This window comes from Odocoileus virginianus, unplaced genomic scaffold (genome assembly GCF_023699985.2).
Source record: "Odocoileus virginianus isolate 20LAN1187 ecotype Illinois unplaced genomic scaffold, Ovbor_1.2 Unplaced_Contig_11, whole genome shotgun sequence".
Classification (NCBI taxonomy): Eukaryota; Metazoa; Chordata; class Mammalia; order Artiodactyla; family Cervidae; genus Odocoileus; species Odocoileus virginianus.
Genome location: NW_027224328.1, coordinates 356,080 through 379,031, shown reverse-complemented (window position 1 = coordinate 379,031; position 22,952 = coordinate 356,080). Strand labels below are relative to the sequence as shown.

General features: G+C 35.8%; 1 protein-coding gene across 3 annotated transcripts; it reads left to right on the top strand.

Moving 5' to 3' along the window:
- The first annotated feature begins 352 nt into the window (after positions 1-352).
- Positions 353-12,560, top strand: LOC110140342 (C-type lectin domain family 4 member A). 3 transcript variants are annotated; one of them, XM_070464004.1, is made up of 7 exons: positions 353-394; positions 492-689; positions 3,924-4,037; positions 6,788-6,889; positions 9,498-9,649; positions 10,772-10,896; positions 11,977-12,560. In XM_070464004.1, exons 2-7 carry the CDS (start codon positions 611-613, stop codon positions 12,116-12,118), a joined length of 714 nt encoding a protein of 237 aa, XP_070320105.1. In that variant the 5' UTR covers positions 353-394; positions 492-610; the 3' UTR covers positions 12,119-12,560. The 3 variants fall into 3 exon arrangements, with proteins under 3 accessions (XP_070320105.1, XP_020754391.1, XP_070320106.1); XM_020898732.2 differs by lacking the exon at positions 353-394 and having other exon boundaries at positions 401-689; XM_070464005.1 differs by lacking the exon at positions 353-394 and having other exon boundaries at positions 401-689; positions 11,924-12,001.
- The last annotated feature ends 10,392 nt before the right edge of the window (positions 12,561-22,952 follow it).

The window sequence follows — 22,952 nt, the reverse complement described above, 5'->3', positions numbered from 1 at the left end:
GGAAGAGCAGAGAACACAGGAGAGCAACTTCTAAAGGCACATAATCTGAACTTCGACTTCCCACTGCACTAGAGGACTCTGACTTTTGGAAGTGGGGAGTCAGACAAGTAAGTTGTTTTGTCAGTTGGGATGTAGTCCCCAAAGTTGCCTGATCAACCCCAGAAGATGAGGAGAATGCAAACGTGAATGAGTATATACTCAGGTTGGTGGGTCTGCAAATGATTATGTTTGCAGGTAGATGCTCACAAATGCTTTAATTTCATCCTTTCTGGTAAGTTCACTGTTCTCAGGGAGAATGTCTCTGCTTTGTTCCCCTTTTCCTTTCCTTCCTATTTTTCTCCCCTGCCCTTTGACTTCCTACTTTTATTGCTATTTGCTGGCGTAATGTTTAAAGGTATGATTAGCACTGCGCCTGTCTTGGGGTTTGGGCCCCTGAGGTTTTTAATTTTCATGAAATTCCTCTCAAGGTTTTTGTTTATTTGTTTGTCTAGGGTCTCTGTTCTCAGCTAGTTGTGTGATAGGATGTATGTGCACCATGCTTGCATTTCATTTTAAGTGGTTTTAAGGGAGAGACGGACAGGATTCTTTGACAAGAACAGAAGATCTCAGCATGACTTCCGAGATCACTTACGCTGAAGTGAAGTTTAATAAACCCAAGTCCTCAGGCACCAAATTAGAGCCTCCTGCAGGTAAGACTTGCTTTCTGGTGGTCAGAGTGAATGATGGGATGAAGGGTGAAGAGAGAATACTATAAATAAAGCCAGGGAATGTTGGTTGCTGTTTCTCTGGCCATGGTTGGGAAACACAGGATTCTCAGATCGAGTTGCCTGAAAATAAGGATTAAGGGATGGTACAAGTGTGCCATGACAAAACTGAGGTGTGAGAAATCCACTATGGTCCTGAGTTAAGGAGCGTGCTAATGAAGCTGTGTAGTTCTTGTGTGCTTTCTGAGGTGAGCTAAGACTGCAGTGTAGAGAGTGGGTTCAGGTCTTGAAACAGTCAGTCCAGACGCAGGGGCTAATGATGAATTGGTGGGTCTTATTTCTCCATCAGTCACGGGAGAAGAGTCTGAGTGCAGAGTGTTTGAGTGTATTGGTTAGTATCAGATTAACATGGAACAAAAGACCGTTGCAGATAAAAGCCTAGAAAGTCTTAAACAGAAAATCGCTTATGTTTTGAGGGCGGTTGCTCTGCAATCGGAAAATCCATTGCACACTGTATCTGAGATGGATTCAGTGAGGTTTGGAAATAAATAAAAGGTAATTTGGGTAGCATGTATGATATTTCAGCTACAGAACAAAAAAGGAAAAAAACCATGGAGACTATGAGAAGCTGTGAGAGGGAAGTTGTGAGTGCTTATGTTTTCCAAAATTCTTCTGTAGAAACATGGAAAATGCTCAGGAAACTGTTTTTCCCCTTAGAAAATTTATAGGGACTTCCCTGTTGGCCCAGTGGTTAAAACTCTGCACTCCCAATGCACAAGTTCAATCACTGGTCAGGGAATTAAGAGCCTACATACCACCAGGCACAGCCAAAATAAATAAATAAGTAATTGATAACCTTTAAAAAATAAATAAAAAATTTTAAAATTTATATAACTTTGTTATTATATGCTGCAATGTTCATTATAGAAAAAAAAAACCAGAGGTACACACAATTTATTTATTTTTAAAATTTTTATTAGTTTAGTTATTTTACAGTGTTCTATTTCTGCTGTATAGCAAAGTGGATCAGTTACACATGTACATATATCCACTCTTTTAGATTCTTTTCCCATATAGGTCATTACAGAGTATTGAGTAGAGTTCCCTGTGCTGTATGTTCTCATTAGTTATCTATTTTATACATAGTAGAGTGTATATGTCAATCCCAATCTCTGAATTCATCCCACCTCCCTTTTCCCCTGCCTTGGTGTCTATACATGTGTTGTCTACATCTGTGTCTCTATTTCTGCTTTGCAGATAGGTTCATCTGTACCATTTTTCTAGATTTCACATATATGCATTAATATACAATATTTGTTTTTCTCTTTCTGACTTATTTCACTCTGTATGACAGTCTCTAGGTCCACACACAAATTTAAATTACTGTATTTATTCTTATTATCTAGAGATAACTATAATTTACATTTTGTGTACATCCTTCCAATTATAAATATACATCAATGTGCATATGTGTTTTTCTAAAAATGAGATCATAGTATACATTATTGCAGGTTTTATCTCCACTTGGCAGTATAACTTTGAGAAAATAATTCTTTTTTTCAATTGAGAGCTGACTGACAAAATTATATTAGTTTCAGATGTATAAGCACAATGGCTTGATTTTTATGTATATTGCAAAATGATCACCACAATGTCTAATTAACATTTGTCACCATACATAGTTTCTCAGTTTTTTTTCTGGTGATGAAGGCTTTTGAGATGTACTCTTAGCAACCTTCAAATATGCAGTATTTTATATATGTATATTATAACCATAGGATTATTAATTATAGTCATTATACTGTACCTTATATCCCAGGACTTATTTATTTTGTAACTGGAAGTTTTTACCTCTTGACCCCCTTCACCCATTTCACTCACCTCATCACCCCTCACCTCTGGCAACCACCATTCTGTTCTCTGTGTCTATGAGTTACTATTATCTTTTAAAGATTACACAGATAAGTGAGATCATATGGTATTTGTCTTTCTCTTTCTTACTTATTTCACTTGGCATAATGCCCTCAAGGTCCATCCTGAAGGCAAGATTTCCTTATTTTTTATAGGTGAATAATACCCATTCCATACAATTGTCACAGTTTCTTTATCCATTTACCCATCAATGGACACTTGATAAGATAATTCTCAACCATGAAATGGTGACTAATAATGTCTGATTTTTTAACACAACATTGTAATTCAACTATACTTCCATAAAAAAATAAAGTTAAAAAGCAGTCTGGATGAGTAATATTTCATTGTGTATAGGTACCACAACTTTTTTATCCATTCGTCTGTCGATGGACATCTGGGTTGCTTCCATGTCCTAGCTATTGTAAATAGTGCTGTGATAAACAATGGGGTATATATATGGCAGAAGCCAACACAGTATTGTCAAGTAATCATTCTCCAATTAAAAATAAATTAATAAATTTAATAAAACAGTCTGATTTTATTTTAAGGATGTGATGAGGGACACTTATAAAGAGTTATCTGCTATGGCATTATGTAAAGTAGTTAAAGTTAGAAATAATCTGGAAGATTATTTAAATATATAATGAAATACTATGCAACCACAATATAGTGGGTTAAAGAAGAAAATATGGTATACAAGAAATACAGTATACAGTATATATACTGTATAAAATACAGTATACAAGAAAATAGTAGGTCAGAACCCAATATATATGGTATGTCAGTCATATGGCAAAAGTGCATGCATGTATATACACTTAAAAAATTGCTGGAAGAATGTATACCAAAATATTAACAGTTATCCCCAATGGGTTCCCTGGTGGCTCAGACAGTAAAGAATCTGCCTGCAATTCAGGAGACCCAGGTTTGATTTACCTGGGTCAGGAAGATCCCTTGGAGAAGGGAATGGCTACCCACTCTAGTATTCTTGCCTGGAGAATTCCATGGATAGAGAAGCCTGGTGGGATACAACTAATGGAGTTGCAAAGAGTTGGACACGATTGAGCGACTAACACTTTCACTTTCATCTTCAATGGTAGAAATTTGTGCTTTTATGTATTTTCTGGTGTTTCTACAGTGAATATTACTATTTCCTTTGTAGCTTCATATTTGAAATAATGTCATGTAATAGTAATAGTGTATCATACAAGAAAAGGGAGAGGAGGAAGAGAAGGAGCAAGAGGAAGTCAAGGTCAGGATTTATTATTCATGATAATAATCTGATTAGTTTGATTCCTTCTTCAGCTCCCAAAGAGAACAACCTTCACCAAAGTGGCCATAGTTTTTCCAAGCTACTTCTTACCTCGTTGCTGATACTTCTGCTACTATTGGCAATCTCATTTTTCATCGCTTTTATTTGTAAGTATCCAGATGGATCTATAAGAAATGTCTGCCTGACATGAAGAGATGGCATCAAATAAACTGATAAACTATGAGCTTATTTAGATATTTGGGAAAGAAGTCTTCTCTGGGGGAAGACATAGATAGTGGGAATTCATTGTGAGCTTGGTCCTTTATTTGCATTTAGTCATTCTTCTATAGAAATAATGGCATTCACTCTCTTTAGAGAAATCGAAAGGAGTATATGTGTGTACATGTTTCTGTATTGTAGGATGAAATATATAGGGCACCATTTCTACACTAGACAGTTGTTTAAGTGAGACCAAATCTGTATTTTCTTAGTAGTGTTTATAAGGCTATGCCTGTTGAGGGTATAGACTCATATTTGGGGACTAGCAGATGAACAAGAAGGAAATGGGAAGAAATCTCCCAAGAAAAAATTCTACTGAATTTTCATCTTAATTATTTTTGTCTTTCTCAAGACTGCATGAGCCCTTAAAATCCATTTGATAAATAGGTAGATTTCTGCCTATCAAAATTCATCAAGTTTTTAAAAATCATAAAACTAGTATCATTTTTGGATAGATGCTTTATTCAATTATTTGGTCATTCAATAAGTAACTGTACAGTGGCCATCTAGTCTATGTCAGGCACTATGCCAGATAGAGACAGCAGAGTTGTAGCCCTTGGTTTTGAGAAGTTTGGAGAATGATGGCAACTGGTTGAATGAACCAGTGTTTATAACAATGTCTGGTAAATGTTCTGTGAGTAAGAAGCGCAGCAAGCTGAGATAGGCTTCCTGGAGGAGGTGACATCTAGACATGTGTGGACCAAGAATGACAGATGTGAGAGGGCTTGAAAAAATTTGGAAAAACATGTTAAATGACTGTGACGTATGGTGCTAAGTTAACTGTGAGGTTGCAGATGGGAGAAACAAGCAGGGTTCAGATCATGAAGAGTGTCCTGTACAATTCTAAAGAGTGTGGATTTCCCCCTGCCCCCACTGCAGATTACTTTATCAATTATCTTCTGTTGTTCAATAAACCAGTCTAAAACTTAGTGGATTAAAACAGCAACTGTTTTTAGCTCATGATTCTGTGGTTCATCAGTTTGAACTGGGCTCAGCTAAGATGTTTCATTGGTCCTGGCTAAAGTCATTCATGCATACATAGTCAAGTACCAGCTGCAGGTAACCCAATTTCTGAGGAAGAGGATGTAAACTGGAATGATGTGGACAAATTGGTTCCACTTCTTTATAATTCATCAGGCGAGCTTGAGCTTGTTCATATGGCAACATGTAGGCTGGCAGAGTGAGAACAGCTGTGAGTAAAGCCTCTTGAAGCCTTAGCTTGAAACAATCCTAAAGGAAATCAACCCTGAATATTCACTGGAAGGACTCATGCTGAAGTTGAAGCTCCAATACTTTGGCCATGATGATGCGAAGAGCCGACTCATTGGAAAAGACTGATGCTGGGAAAGATTGAAGGCAAAAGGAGAAGAGGGCAGAGGATGAGATGGTTAGATAGCATCACTGGACTCAATGGACATGAATTTGAGCAAACTCCAGGAGATAGTGAAGGACAGGGGAGCCTGGTGTGCTGCAGTCCATGGGGTCACAAAGAGTCAGACATGACTTAGCAACTGAACAACAACAACAGACAGAGTTGCTTCTGTACATTTTGTTGGTTGAAGGAAATCTTAGAGTCAGTCCAGTTTCAAGTGGTGAATAAATAGACCCCACTTGTTGATTGGAAAAACTAAGAAGTTATATTGCAAAGGGGTGTGGGTACAGGGAGAGTTGAAAATTGTGGCCATTTTTGCAATGTGTCACGGTCATGGAGAACCAATACAGAATTTTAAGCAAGGAAGTGATGTAACTAAATTTGATTTATAGGAATACACTTTTGGTGGAGATGTGTAAAATGGATATATGAGGAGAGAATAATCAGAAAGACAGTTCATTGTCCAACTGAGAAATAGTGAGAATCTGATTTAAGGTAGTGAAGAAGGAGAAGGGGAATACCTTTGAATGATAATGAGGAAGTAGAATCAAGGAGGTGAGGGCTTGATGAGTATTTATTTATTTATTTTTGATGAATATTTAGATCTGTGTGTTGGCCTGCTGAGGAATAAGAACCAATTGGGAAGTTACTATATATTTAAAATGGATAACCAACAGGGACAGTACTGTATAGGACAGGGAACTCTGCTCAATATTCTGTAATAACCTAAATGGGAAAAGAATTTGAAAAAGAATAGATATGTGTATATGTATACTGAGTCACTTTGCTGTACATCTGAAACTAACATAACATTGTTAATCAACTCTACACCAATATAAAATAAAAATCTAAAAAATCACATCATTATATCATATATTATAATTAATATATTATTGATTGTATCATTATATTATTTTTATATATTAAAATAAATAGATAATATTAATGTAATAATATAAATATAAAATTTTAGTATTATATTATTGCATTAATATCATATAGTATTATAGTATTATATTAAAATATAAATGTTTTATCTAGACATCTGTTTTATCTGACATTAATATAGCCACTAGCCTTCTTTACTTTTATTCGGTGTTTAAGTTTGAAGTTAATTTCTTATAAGCATAGAATTGAGCACATATTTGAATCTTGTTTCTCTATTCAGACAACTTCTTTCTTTTAATTAAAATGTTTATACTATTAGAAAAAAGAGTGAAGCTATAATGCTACCAGGAAAATGAATGATCTTATTCTCTGTTTCAGTTTTTTTTCAAAAATGTTCTTATGTTCATAAAGAAGAAAAGGCTACAAGAGAACTCACTCACACAGAATTGGAATGTGTGAAAGAAAATTCGACCCTAGAAGGTAAAAATTAATGTGCCTGTGATTCAGTTATTGACAATACTGTGTCCTAGGTCAATATTTCCAATAAGTGAACTATACTAAGGTTGAGTCTCATGAACATTTTAAGTTTTAAGTATACAAATATTTAGGGCCTAAAATTTTTATAATATGCATATCTTTAATTCATTTGTGCAAGGAAATAGTCTTAATTATGAAAAAGATTACATTGCTTTTTGGTTTCTTCAGTCTTTGCTTCTTTCTGAACTTTCTGTGCATACTTGCTCTTTTACTCACATACCAGTTAAAACTTATTTGGTCAAAAGAGATTTAATTCATATATGTTTTAAGAAATCATATTGTATGTACATAAAACATTTTTGGGAGAATAGATAAAATACTCTGCTTTAAAATTTTCCATTTTTTTTTACCCCAAACCTAAACTCTGTTAGCAGTTCTATGGTTTTGCTTCACTTTTTAATTGTCTGTTGTTAGATACATACAGTTTAAGGATCGTTATGGTTTCTTGGGGGTTTCCCTGTTAGCTCAGTGGTATAGAATTTGCCTGTCAATACAAGAGATTTGTGTTTTATCCCTGGTTCAGAAAGATCCCCTGGAGAAGGAAATGGCAACCCACTCCAGTATTCTCATCTGGAGAACCCCATGGATGGAGGAGCCTGGAGTGCTACAGTCCATGCCGCTGTAAAGAGCCATGACTCAGTGACTGAACAACAACCACAGCAGTAACATGGCTTCTTGGAGAACTGAACAAGAAAAAATTCCCTTTATCCTTATTCTATGTCCGTCTTAACTCTGAAATCTTTCCTTGCTCTGAAGAATATACATTAATATATACTATATATACTATGTATATATCAGTATGTATACTGATATATACTGTATATACACACATATATACTGTATATATATATACTATATATGTATAATACTATATAATATATATATTACTATATATAATATATATAATACTATAATATAGTATATATATATCTGCTGATATATATATATATATATAGCTACTTCCTGCTTTGTGTGGTCTAGTGTTAGTGTGGTACACTTTTGTCCATATTTATAAAGATGAAAAACTAGTATGTTTCATGGTCTTTTTTTTATTTGAGATATCTTTCCACCTATCAAATTATTTCTAATTGAAAAACTGGTTCTGCCTAGTTGATGGGGAGGGGATGGATCTGGCTACTTTCCTGATACAATCCAGAGATACAGCCCATCTCAAGTTTGTGTTCATAACAAGCTCCTGGCAGATGGCACTGCTCTCTGAAAACTATGAATGGAAGCAACAAATCATGATAGCATGTGTCTCAACAACAGAAATCACAGTCATTTACAGAGTACGTTGCAGTTGCAGGCTTCTTGAAATATTTTTTCTTTTTAAACTAATTTTTATTGCATTATAGTTGCTTCAAAATGTTGTGTTAGCTACTACTGCTTAGCAAAATGAATCAGCCATACATGCATAAATACTCCACCCTCTTGGGTTTCTCTCATTTACAACACCAGAGTGCATTAAGTAGAGTTCCCTGTGCTGTACAGTAGGTTCTTATTGGTTATCTATTTTATACATAGTATCAATAGTGTTGGGGCTTCCCTGGTGGCTCAGTGGTAAAGAATCTGCCTGCCAGTGCAGGAGACTGTACAACAGCAGTTCAATCAATGACAACAACAACCTTGTGGAACTCCAGGATGTAAAACTCAAGGAAGTGTTGGTGCCTCTACATTGCTTGGGCCACCCTGGACTTTTGACCTCTTAGAGTTGTCCACACTGTGCTTCCAGCAATTCCACAATTACAGTTCTGATTTCTCTACCCTGGGACTGGCTCCCAAAGAGGTTTCTGCTCTAATATGTTGTGATTCTCCATATTTCCCTTTGTGTCTCTCCAGATCTGAGGGCGGTGGTTTGCTATATGTATGAAGAGTTGCTGGTTTTCAGTTCATTCAGCTTTTCACTTAAGTTATTATTACTTGCTCAGTTGAGTAATTTCTATTATTCTATATGTTAATTCATTGATTTCTCTGTCTGTATTCTGCTGTTGAGCCCATCCACTGTGCTTTTAATTTGGTTATTATGTTTTCCAACTATTCCACTTGATTCCCTTTTATATCTTTAATTTGTTGGCTGAATTATCAATTTCTCTGCTGAGGCTTCCTATTTTTTCACACGGTTCAAACATTTGTACTTACTTGTTGAAGCATTTTTCCATGGCTTTTTAAAAATCTTTGCCAGATAACTTCAGTATTTCTCTTATCTTGGTGTTGGCATATATATGTATGTATTTTTTTAAGCTAATTTTTGAGAACTTTGTGGTTCTTGGTATGATAAGTAATTTTCCACTGAAACTTGGGTATTTCTGTATTATGTTCTGAGGATCTTCTTTAAACTTCTGTTTTATCTGATTTTTCCTGATACCACTCAGGCAAAGGTAAGGGGGTCCTACCTTGTCACTGTCTGATGGTAGGCAGACTTGACCTCCTTGACACCTGACAAGAGTCCTGTTTTTCATGTATTCTCCTCTGATCCTTAATTTTTTTTATAATTTATGTATTTTAAAAATTATTCTTATATTGCACTGATATAGCCTTCTTCTCAATACAGGGAAAGACTGGAGCTGCTGCCCAAAGAATTGGGAACCATTTAGTTCTAACTGCTACTTTATTTCTAATGTATATAATACTTGGAATGATAGTGAGAAGAAATGCTTGAGAATGAACGCTCACCTGCTGGTGATCAACACCAAAGCTGAGCAGGTATTATTACTTTCTAATCGATAATGGAGTCAAGAGTGTTGTCTGGTTTTTAAACATCTTAGTTAAGAAGGAGATTTTTATTGTCTTAGAATATTGGTGCTGTGGCAGAAGGCTGAAGAAAATAAATAGAAAATGTTACCTAAGATTTTACATTCCGTGCCTTTTTTCTTCTTCTATAAAACTAACCTCTGTCCCAAATAAATTGTGGAATTGAAAATATACTACATAGGAGTTAAGTGGAAGGCTGAAAATATTTCAGCCTGAAATACGATTTCATTTATTTCAAATAATAAATATTATTTATTATCATTGTTGAAATATAGAGCACATAAATGTTTCATGAATTATTAACTATATAACAGGGAACAGGAATTAACTCCAACTGGGAAATGAAGTTCAATCATGAAGAGTCACAATCAATGATCAGAAATGACCACTAGAACAATCTGACGTTGTTAAAAGGAAAATTGTTTAATTTGCAAAATTTTTCTTATGTACAACTGTGAAGAATACCCTATCTTAAGGAAGAAACGAAGGGAAGTGAGTTTGAGATGAGAATTCATTATGATCGTGAATAGAAATTGCCTCCACATGTATTGAACATGGCTATGTTCTGAATGTTTGTGTCGTGTTGCCCCAGTCCATATGTTGAAATTCTAACCTCCAAAGATGATCATATTAGGAAGTATGGGTTTGGGGAGCTGCATAGGTCATGAGGGTGAAGCCTCTGTGGATGGGATTAATGTTTTTAATAAAGAGATTCTACAGAGCAACTTCTCCTCCTACATGTGTGAATGCACACAATGAGAAAACACCATGTAGGAACCACCACCTTACCACATGGTACCATAACCTGGGATTTCTAGCCTGCAGAACTGTCAGAAAAAATTTCTGTCACTTATAAGCAATCCAGCCTAAACAGACTAAGACCAACCTCAGGCTCACAAGTGGTATCTTTGATTCTATTCTGCTCTGCCAGAAAAAACTGAAGACTCCTCTGCAGGGCCCCCATATGGTTCATTCTGAATTTTCTCTTTTTCTTCTCTTCTCTGTAAAGCCATATGTAACTCAATTCTACCTGACTGTTCTAAAGGCTATAACTGCTTCTTTTTATTCCTTTAGGATTTCATCACCCAGAAACTGAGAATTAATTTTGCTTATTATGTGGGCCTGTCAGACCGGACATTGGCAATGGGAGAAAGACACTGGCAATGGGTTGATCAGACACTATACAATGCAAGTGCCACGTGAGTACAGAATTAAATAAAGAAACCCGGGTTCTCCATTCTACAGGGATTTTAGGGTGTTCCATTGATCAGTTATTAAAATAAAATAGTTCATGCTGTAAACTTGAAACTAACAAACACATTGTAAATCAACTATACTTCAATAAAAGAAAATACTCACATTCTTTTAATTCTTGGGTACTAGATTAAATAATTTTCCTTATTAGCTCAATCATCAAATAACACTACGAGGCACACATTATTATTATCCTCACTATAGGGATGAAGAAACTGAGTTTAAAGAGTTTAGATAACTCAGTGGTTATCCAGCAGTGGTTATAATGGTCCTCAAACCCAGGTCTGTTTGACATCCAAACTTGTGCTTTTAACCGCTACTATTTTTACCTCTAAATATAACAGAAATATATGTCAATTAAGATTGTGACTAATTATCAAGAATTTAATATCTCTCATACAGAAAATATGTTAAATTCTGATAGTCTTATATTTATATAGTTCTTTTGAAACTCTTAAGTATTTTATTACATTTTAGTACTTTACCACCTTTGATCCTATCACTGTGTGAAACATACAGAGATATTAATCTAGTCCCTATGAATCTGTGAAATTAAATTCCTTGTCCAAGGTAACAGGGATAGTAGCTGATTCAGAGATTTTAGCTAGCTCATCAGACTCCAAAAGCAGTGCATAAAAAAATGAAACACAGTACACTGATACCTGAGACCAGTAGGAAGTCTTTTACATCTTTTAAGAGAGCCTGTGGACTAACAATTTACTGGGAACAGGACTTAAGATAGACAAACAGAAGGCAGCCTCTGGAATGCCTGCTGGGAGAGTGCTTAATGAAATAAGATGACAGTGCTGAGTGATGTAAGAACAATTTTCAAGGGAAATCTCAGAGATATAGAGGAGGAAAAACATCATGAGAAGTGGGAAAGAATGATTTGGGCATATCTGACTTTGACTTCCATGCCTAGCCATCTCCTTTACTTTCTTTTTTTAAAGCACTTTTTTTTTTTTTTCAAAGCACTTCTTAAAGAAACGTTCTCATCCTTTTTCCCCCCCATTTCTGGCGATCAGATTCTGGCATCAAGGTGAACCCAACAATCCTAATGAGCGTTGTGTTATGCTAAATGCTGTCTCAAGAAAATGGGGCTGGAATGATAGTCCTTGTAATGAGGGTCACAAGTTTATTTGCAAGATGATGAAGATCTACTTATAAAATGGAACATTCTCCATGACCATGAGGTTGAATCAGTATCCTACATCATAGAAATAGCTAATATGTTCTTGTTACTCATATGTCTTGTTTAAGGATCTTAATAGAATTTTCCAGAAGGTTGTGCACATATTCATTCATTTATTCATTCACAAAATTTAAGGGGGGCAAAATTTGCCACTCCCAAATGTGCTTTTGGCATGTGCATTATTTCAAGCTGAAAATATTAGTCAGTGCTAGAACTTTACTTTCCATCTTTTTGTAAATGTCATTCATAGCCTATTTTCTCTCATCTTCCTTTGAGCACCAGTAATTATTTGTGTGTTATAGATTTTATGTAAGATTTGTGTCTAAAGAGTGAGATTAAAATGAAGAAGTATTCAGCTATGTACCAATTAACAGAGAGAATTGTGAAAATAATAAAACAGCTGTTTTAAACCACTAAGTTTTGGGGTGGCTTATTCTTCAGCAATATGTAACTTAAACACTTTCAAAACAGTTTTGAGCTAAGATTTGCAAAATAATATAACATATCATATCATACTTTTCTCTAAAAATAATAGTAATAATTGAAAAGTGAGAGTACATTAATTTCACCATTAGTGAGTAAAATGAAAAATTAAAATTTCTATTTTTTATATAATTTTAAATTCTTATTCTTAAATAGCATATTGTATGATATTATAGGTATGTAACTCATATAAATAACTGTTCAATATGAAGTGTTTCTAGACTAAATTTTGTTAAGGATGTGTAATAAAAATTGTTCTGAGATCACTATTCTAGAAAATCAATCTTAAAATTCTTTTTAAAAGAAGTTATTTATTTATCTTTGGCTGCACTGAGTCTTTGTTGCTGTGAGTGGGCTTTCTCTAGTTGATACCAGCAGGGGCTTCTCTGTGTTGTGGTGCACAGGTTTCTCATTGTGGTGGTTTCTCTTGTTGCAAAGCATGAGGTCTAGGGTGCTCAGGCTTCAGTAGTTGCAGCATGTGGGCTCAGAAGTTGTGGCACATGGGATTATTTGCCCTGTGGTATGTGGGATCTTCCCAGACCAGGGATCAAACCTGTGTCCCCTGCATTGGCAGGTGGATTCTTATCCACTGCACCACCAGGGAAGTTCTTAAAATTCTTGATTAAAATTTTGGTAAATATTCTCTAAGGTTAAAAAAAGATAGGTTACACCACATTAACAAATTGAAAGATAAAAAGCATATGATTATCTCAATAGATGCAGAGAAAGCCTTTGACAAAATTCAACATCCATTTATGATAAAAACCCTCCAGAAAGCAGGCATAGAAGGAACATACCTCAACATAATAAAAGCCATATATGATAAACCCACAGCAAACATTATCCTCAATGGTGAAAAATTGAAAGCATTTCCCCTAAAGTCAGGAACAAGACAAGGGTGCCCACTCTCACCACTACTATTCAACATAGTTTTGGAAGTTTTAGCCACAACAATCAGAGAAGAAAAAGAAATAAAAGGAATCCAGATTGGAAAAGAAGAAGTAAAACTCTCATTGTTTGCAGATGACATGATCCTCTACATAGAAAACCCTAAAGACACCACCAGAAAATTACTAAAGCTAATCAATGAATATAGTAAAGTTGCAGGATATAAAATTAACACACAGAAATCCATTGCATTCCTATACACTAACAATGAGAAAACAGAAAAAGAAATTGAGGAAATAATTTCATTCACCATTGTAATGTAAAGAATAAAATACTTAGGAGTAAATCTACCTAAAGAAACAAAAGACCCATATATAGAAAACTATAAAACAGATGAAAGAAATTAAAGAGGACACAAATAGATGGAGAAATATACCATGTTCATGGATCAGAAAAATCAATATAGTGAAAATGAGTATACTACCCAAAGCAATCTATAGATTCAATGCAATCCCTATCAAGCTACCAACGGTATTTTTCAGAGAACTAGAACAAATAATTTCACAATTTGTATGGAAATACAAAAAACTCATATAGCCAGGTCAATCTTGAGAAAGAAGAATGGAGCTGGAGGAATCAACCTGCCTGACTTCAGACTATATTACAAAGCTACAGTCATCAAGACAGTATGGTACTGGCACAAAGACAGAAATATAGATCAATGGAACAAAATAGAAAGCCCAGAGATAAATCTACACACCTATGGACACCTTATCTTTGACAAAGGAGGCAAGAATATACAATGGAGAAAAGACAATCTCTTTAACAAGTGGTGCTGGGAAAACTGGTCAACCACTTGTAAAAGAATGAAACTAGAACACTTTCTAACACCATACACAAACATAAACTCAAAACGGATTAAAAATATAAATGTAAGACCAGAAACTATAAAACTCCTAGAGGAAAACATAGGCAAAACACTCTCTGACATAAATCACAGCAGGATCCTCTATGATTCACCTCCCAGAGTAATGGAAATAAAAGCAAAAATAAACAAAGGGAACCTAATTAAGTTTAGAAGCTTTTGCACAACGAAGGAAACTATAAGCAAGGTGAAAAGACAGCCTTCAGAATGGGAGAAAATAATAGCAAATGAAGCAATGGACAAAGAATTAATCTCAAAAATATGCAAGCAGCTCCTGCAGCTCAATTCCAGAAAAATAAATGACCCAATCAAAAAATGGGCCAAAGAACTAAACAGACATTTCTTCAAAGAAGACATACAGATGGCTAACAAATACATGAAAAGATGCTCAACATCACTCATTATCAGAGAAATGCAAATCAAAACCACAATGAGGTACCATCTCACACCAGTCAGAATGGCTGCTATCCAAAAGTCTACAAACAACAAATGCTGGAGAGGATGCAGAGAAAAGGGAACCCTTTTACACTGTTGTTGGAAATGCAAACTAGTACAGCCACTATGGAGAACAGTGTGGAGATTCCTTTAAAAACTGGAAATAGAACTGCCATATAGACCCAGCAATCCCACTGCTGGGCATACACACCGAGGAAACCAGAATTGAAAGAGACACATGTACCCCAATGTTCATCACAGCACTGTTTACAATAGCTAGGACATGGAAGCAACCTAGATGTCCATCGGCAGACGAATGGATAAGAAAGCTGTGGTACATATACACCATGGAATATTACTCAGCCATTAAAAAGAATTCATTTGAATCAGTTCTAATGAGATGGATGAAACTGGAGCCCATTATACAGAGTGAAGTAAGCCAGAAAGATAAAGACCATTACAGCATACTAACACATATATATGGAATTTAGAAAGATGGTAATGATAACCCTATATGCAAAACAGAAAAAAGAGACACAGATGTACAGAACAGACTTTTGGACTCTGTGGGAGAAGGCGAGGGTGGGATGTTTTGAGGGAACAGCATCAAAACATGTATATTATCTAGGGTGAAACAGATCACCAGCCCAGGTTGAATGCATGAGTCAAGTGCTCGGGACTAGTGCACTGGGAAGACCCAGAGGGATTGGGTAGAGAGGGAGGTGGGAGGGAGGATCGGGATGGGGAATACATGTAACTCCATGGCTGATTCATGTCAATGTATGACAAAAACCACTATAATATTGTAAAGTAATTAGCCTCCAACTAATAAAAATAAATGAAGAAAAAAAAAAAAAGCTGTGGTACATGTATACAATGGAATATTACTCAGCTATTAAAAAGACTGCATTTGAATCAGTCCTAATGAGGTGGATGAAACTGGAGCTTATTATACAGAGTGAGGTAAGTCAGAAAGAAAAAAACCAATACATGCATTTATTAATGCATATATATGGAATTTAGAAAGATGGTAACGATGACCCTATATGCAAGACAGCAAAAGAGACACAGATGTAAAGAACAGACTTTTGGACTCTGTGGGAGAAGGCAAGGGTGGGATGATTTGAGAGAATAGCATTGAAACATGTATATTACCATATGTGAAATAGATCGTCAGCCCAGGTTCAATTCATGAGACAGGGTCCTCAGGGCCGGTGTATCGGGATGACCCTGAGGGATAGGATGGGGAGGGAGGTGAGAGGTGGCTTCAGGATGGGGAACACATGTACACCCATGGCTGATTTATGTGAATGTATGGCAAAAACTACTACAATATTGTAAAGTAATTAGCCTCCAATAAAAATAAATAAATTAATTAAAAAGAAAGGTTACAAATGAACTTATTTATGAAAGAGAAATAAAGTCACAGATGTACAATACAAAAGTATGGACACTTAGAGGGAAAAGGAGGGTGAGATGAATTGGGAGATTGGGATTGACATATGCATATTACTAAATATAAAATAGACAATAAGGACCTAGCACATAGTACAAGGAACTCTACTCAATACCCTGTAATGACTTATATGGGAAAATAATCTAAAAAAAGTGTAGATATGTGTATATGTATAACTGATTCACTTTGTTGTATAGCAGAAGTTAACACAATGTTTAAAGTCAGCTACTCCAATAAAAACTAATTTAAAAAAGAGATAGACTACATCCAGAACTATTTGAACGCTGCATCTATGTGTTGGTTTATCTGGCAGATATATTTAAGTTTGTAAGTGAAATATATCTTAGAATTTTAGCTCTATATCCATCTTTCTAGTTGCTTTAAAAACAACACAGAAACAAAAAAAAGTCTACCAACACTTTAAACTTTTTTGTCACATAGTAAATGGAAGAGGATGCAGAAACTCTGGAATATCCAGTACTGTGAAAAATACTTTTGTCCTTTGGAATTAAAATGATCAACCTGGATGTCTTCTCTGAAGGTGGAAATCTGCTGACACCTGATGACACTTTATGGTCTGTTAAGTGCTAATTTTGCTTAGATGATCTTAATACTACAACATCAATTAATCAATCTGTCTTTACAAATATAGAAATCATCAATGTTTAATTTATATATACAGTAAAAAGCTAACATTTTCAGAGTACAGTAGAATAATTTTGACAAATGCATGCAAACCTGTAGCCACCATGTCAACCAATATAAGAACCTTTCCATCATTGTGGAATATTTCCTTGTGCCTCTATGCCAGAAAAACAGTGATCTGATTTCTATCAAAGGTGGATTAGATGGTAAAGAATTTGTCTGTGATGTGAGAGATCCAGGCTCCTCTGTCCATGGAACTCTCCAGGCAAGAATACTGGAATGGGTAGCCATTCCCTTCTCCAGGGGATCTTCCTGACTCAGGGATCGAACCTGGGTGTCTGGCATCGCAGACATGAGGTCACAAAGAGTCAGACACGATTGAGTGACTAACACTTTCATTTTCACACATATTGTTTTGCCAGCTCTAAAACTTCATAAAGGAGCAACAATAAAATATGCCATTTTGTTTCTACCTTCATTTGCTCAACATTTGTGATATTCATCCATGTTTTGTATTTTCTCAGTTCTACATTCAATTTTACTGTTGAGTCTTATTCCATTGTATATAATATATCATAATGCTTTCCTTTGTTTTTTTTAGTGACAATTGAGTCCTTTCTAGGTTTTAGGTATAATGAATAAAGCTGCTATAAACATTCATTTATATGACTTTTTGTGGTCGTGTGTTTTTATTTTTCTTGGATATGTAACTAGAAAGGTAATGTATTAACCATTACAGGATCATAAAGAGTAGTTGCAAGGCCCTAAGAATCCCCTGTGCCCCACCTATTCATTCCTTTTCCACTTTTGCATGACCCTTGGCCACCATTGACCTTTTTATGCTTCTACAGTTTTGCCTTATTCAGATTGTCATATAGTTGGAATCATACATTATGTAGCATTTTAGACTGGCTTATTTCACTTAGCAATATGTATTTAGATCCTTTCACATCTTTTTGTGGCTTGATAGCTCCTTTCTTTTTATCATGGAAGATTTTCATCATATGGCTGTACCACAGTTTATCTCAGTTCAGTTGCTTAGTCAACTCTGGCTCTTTGCAACCCCTGGACAACAGCATGCCAATCTTACCTATTCATCACCAACTCCTGAAGCTTACTCAAACTCATGTCCATCGTGTCAGTGATGCCATCCAACCATCTCATCCTCTGTCATCCCCCTTCTCCTCCTGCCTTCAATCTTTTCCAGCATCAGGGTCTTTTCAAATGAGTCAGTTCTTCGCATCAGGTGGCCAAAGTATTGGAGCTTCAGCTTCAGCATCAGTCCTTCCAATGAATATTCAGGACTGATTTCCTTTAGGATGGACTGGTTGGATCTCCTTGCAGTCCAAGGGACTCTCAAGAGTCTTCTCCAACACCACAGTTCAAAACCATCAATTCTTCAGCACTCAGCTTTCTTTATAGTCCAACTCTCACATCCATACATGACTACTGGAAAAACCATAGCTTTGACTAGATGGACCTTTGTTGGCAAAGTAACATCTCTGCTTTTTAATATGCTGTCTAGTTGGTCATAACTTTTCTTCCAAGGAGCAAGTGTCTTTTAATTTCATGGCTGCAGTCATCATCTGCAGTAGTTTTGAAACCCCCCAAAATAAAGTCTGTCACTGTTTCCATTGTTTCCCCATCTATTTGCCATGAAGTGATGGGACTGGATGCCATGATCTTAGTTTTTTTAATGTTGAGTTTTAAGCCAGCTTTTTCACTCTCCTCTTTCACCTTCATCAAGAGGCTCTTTAGTTCCTCTTTGCTTTCTGCCATAAGGGTGGTGTCATCTGCATATCTGAGGTTACTGATATTTCTCCTGGCAATCTTGATTCCAGCTTGTGATTCATCCAGCCTGGCATTTCGCATGATGTACTCTGCATATAAGTTAAATAAGCAGGGTGACAATATACAGCCTTGACATACTTCTTTCCCAATTTGGAACCAGTCTGTTGTTCCATGTCCACTTCTAACTGTTGCTTCTTGACCTGCATACATATTTTTCAGGTGCAGGTAAGGTGGTCTGGCATTCTCATCTCTTGAAGAATTTTCCACAGTTTGCTGTGATCCACACAGTCAAAGGCTTTGGCATAGTCAATAAAGCAGAAGTAGGTGTTTTTCTGGATCTCTCTTGCTTTTTCGATGATCCAATGGAAGTTTGGATCCAACAATTTATCTACTTATCTATCAAAGAGCATCTTGGTTGTTTTCAGTTTTTGACAACTGTGAATAAAACAGCTGTAAACATTCAAACAGACTTGGATTTGATCCCTGGGTTGGGAATATCCTCCGGAAAAGAAAATGGCAACCCACTCCAGTATTCTTACCTGGGAAATTTCATGGACAGAGGAACCTGGAGGACTACAGTCCGTGGCATCCCAAAAGAGTTGGGTATGACTCAGGAACTAAAAAACAATAACAAAACATTCATATGCAGATTTTTGTGTGAACATGCTTTCAACTCATTTAGGTAAATATCTAGGAGCACAGTTGCTGGATTTTATATTAAGATTACTCATGACTTTGTAAGAAACTGCCAAACTGTCTTCCCAAGAGACTATCTCATTTTGCAGATGGTAAAGAATCTGGCTGCATTGCAGGCAGATCGATCCAGGTTGGATCCCTGGGTCAGGAAGATCCCCTGGAGAAGGGAATGGCAACCTGCTCCAGTATTCTTGACTGGAGAATTTCATGGACAGAGGAGCCTGGTGGGCTACAGTCCATGGGGTCTCAAAAGAGTCAGACATGACTTAGTGACTAAACAACAACAACAAGAAATAGTCAACCAAGTCCAGGAAGCACAGAGAGTCCCAGGCAGGATAAACCCAAGGAGGAACACACCAAGACACATAGTAATCAAACTGACAAAAATTAAAGACAGAGATAAAATATTAAAAGCAACAAGGGAAAAATGACAAATAACATACAAGGGAACTCCCATCAGGCTATCAGCTGATTTCTCAACAGAAACTCTACAAGCCAGAAGGGAATGGCATGATATATTTAAAGTGATGAAAGGGAAGAACCTACAACCAAGAATACTCTACCCAACAAGACTTTCCTTCAGTTTTGATGGAGAAATCAAAAGCTTTCCACACAAACAAAAGTTAAGAGAATTCAGCACCACCAAACCAGCTTTACAACAAATGCTAAAGGAACTTCTCTAGGCAGGAAACACAAGAGAAGGAAAAGACCTACAGAAAATAAACCCAAAACAATTAAGAAAATGGTAATAGGATCATACATATTGATAATTACCTTAAATGTAAATGGATGTTAAATGCACCAACCAAAAGACATAGACTGGCTGGGTGGATGAAAACATGTGCATGTATGCACTTCCACTTACCACATCACTCTGCTTGACCCCCCCCCCCAAATTGTATGTAATTATTTTATATTGTTAAATTAATCATGTTCCCATTATGGCTTGCAATTGTAATTATCTTTTATTTTTTGTCTGGCTATTGATTGTGAAAACTGATAAACATCTTTCACTACTGTGATTATGTAACTATTACTCACTTAATACCATTGTATCATGACTGATCATCAGAAAAATAATAGAACTCTATATCACCAAAACTAGGATTTAATAGAAAAACCTGTAATCACTCCAGATATGTTTCTAATGAGCAGTCATGTTTAAAAACAACTGGACTATATGATGATCTTTTACTTTTATCTAGTTTGTTTCACTTTTTCTATTTCATATTCAGTGCTCCCATTTCATTTAGTTTATGTTCTCCAATTTCTCTTTTTTTGTTTTGATATTCTGTCTTCAGCCTTTATCAAGTGTAGTAGAAAAGCTTTTGTATACATATATATATATACAAATGCATAATATATACATCTTGGAAAACATGAATTTTTGCCTAACTAAAAAAATTATAACATTTTATTCCACTTGTTGGACTTAGTATAAATAGAATGATAGATTTCTGATTGAAAAATAGATATGCAACAAGCAACAAAGGTTTACTGTATAGCATAGGGAACTATAGTCAATATCTTATAATAACCTATGATGGAAAATAATTTCAAAAATAATATATGTGTATTTGTATAACTGAATCACCTTGCTGTGCACCTGAAACATTGTAAGTCAACTATACTTCAATAAAATACATATATTTTTTTAAAAAAATACTTCAATAAAATACATCTTTAAAAAAAAAAGAATGCTAACTGTAAGCTGCTTTGAGAACAGTGTTATCACAATGAATAGAAGTGATCTGCATTCTGTAATGCATGTAGTTATGTGGGCTTTTCCAGTAATATTCCTTAGTGATTCTTTTAACGTCTGTGTGGGTAATTCATGATAACTTCTTTTATAACTTCTTTTTCACTTCTAATTTTGGTAATTTATGTCTTATTCTTTTCTTCATTAACTTGGCTAGGGGATTGTCAATTTTGTTGATTTTTTAAAATAATTGTTGATAATTTTAAAGAACAAACTTTTGGTTTCATTGTCTTTATTGTTTTGCAGTTTTCAGTTTCATTGATTTCTACTCTCACTTTTATTATTTATTTTTCTTCTACTTGCTTTGGATTTAATTTTCTCTGTTTTTATAGTTGTCTAAGGTGGAAGCTTAAGTTACTGATTTTAGTTAGGTCTTTTGTCTTTTTGAAGTGGCTTCCCTGGTGGCTCAAATGGTAAAGCGTCTGCCTGCAATGCAGGAGACCTGGGTTCAATCCCTGGGTCAGAAAGATCCCCTGGAGAAGGAAATGGCAACCCACTCCAATAATCTTGCCTGGAAAATCCCATGGATGGAAGGAGCCTGTGTAGGCTACAGTCCATGTGGTCGCAGAGTCGGACACAACTGAGCGACTTCTCTTTTCTTTTTCTTTTGTCTTTTCTGATATAGGGCTTCAGTGGTATAAAATTTTCCTATAATCACTTCCTTTGCTGTAGCCCATAAATTTTGATACATTTCATTTCATTTAATTAAAATTTTAAAAATTGGGGGGAATTTCCTGGTGATTCAGTGGTTAGGACTCAGCTCTTTCACTGCTGTAGGCCCGGTTTGATCCCTGGTGGGGGAATTAAAACCTTGCAAGCCCTGTGGCATGGCTTTAAAAAAAAAAAATCTTCTTTGACTCTTGTGTTTTTTAGAGGTGTGTTGTTTAATCTGCAAGTACTTTGGGATTTTCCAGCTGTTCTTCTATTACTGACTTTTAGTTTAATACCACTGTGGGCTGAGAGCAGACATTGTCTAATTCCTATTATTTTAAATTTGTTCAGATGTATTTTATGGGCCAGAATGTGGCCTATCTTGGTAGTATTCTATGTGAGTTGGTGACAAATGTGTGTTTTGTCATTTTGGATAAAGTATTCTATGAATGTCAGTCAGATCTCATGTTGACTGACAGTGCATCTTTTAGAGTTTTTAATTTTGCTGGATATATACCTAGGAGTGGAATTACTGGACCATATGGTTCTGTTCTTAGTTTTTTAAGAATCTCCATACTGTTTTCCATAGTGGCTATACCAATTTACATTTCCACCAACCGTGTACAGATTTCCCTTTTCTCCACGTTTGAGGAGAATATTCTTTTTCTGGACCATGAAGTGACTTCATCCTTGGGTTTATGTTTCTTCATCTCTGAGGGGAACTGGAAACATATGGTGATGTTTTATAATCACTTCTTCTTCTCCTATTATGACTTGTTGCATCCCAAACCAATTTGGGAGGAGCCTTTTGTGGGTTTTTAATCCTAGTCTCAATGTCTATTTTCATTATTATTGATAACTATCCCAGGGACGGGCAGGGGGTGGGGGTGGCTGGTGGGTCGTACAGAGTCAGACATGACTGAAGTGACTTCGCAGTAGCAGCATCCTATCACTTAAAAAGTCCTGCTGAGTTGGGACTTCCCTGGTGGTCTAGTGGTTAAAACTCTGAGCTCCCAGTGTAGGAGGTACAGCTTTGATTCCTGGTCAGGGAGTAAAGATCCCACATGCTGCATGGCACAA

Coding starts and splice junctions, on each gene's coding strand:
- LOC110140342 (XM_070464004.1), top strand. CDS start 611: ATGACTTCCGAGATCACTTACGCTGAAGTGAAGTTTAATAAACCCAAG. Junction 690..3,923: donor CAAATTAGAGCCTCCTGCAG/GTAAGACTTGCT, acceptor TTCCTTCTTCAG/CTCCCAAAGAGAACAACCTT. Junction 9,650..10,771: donor TCAACACCAAAGCTGAGCAG/GTATTATTACTT, acceptor TTATTCCTTTAG/GATTTCATCACCCAGAAACT.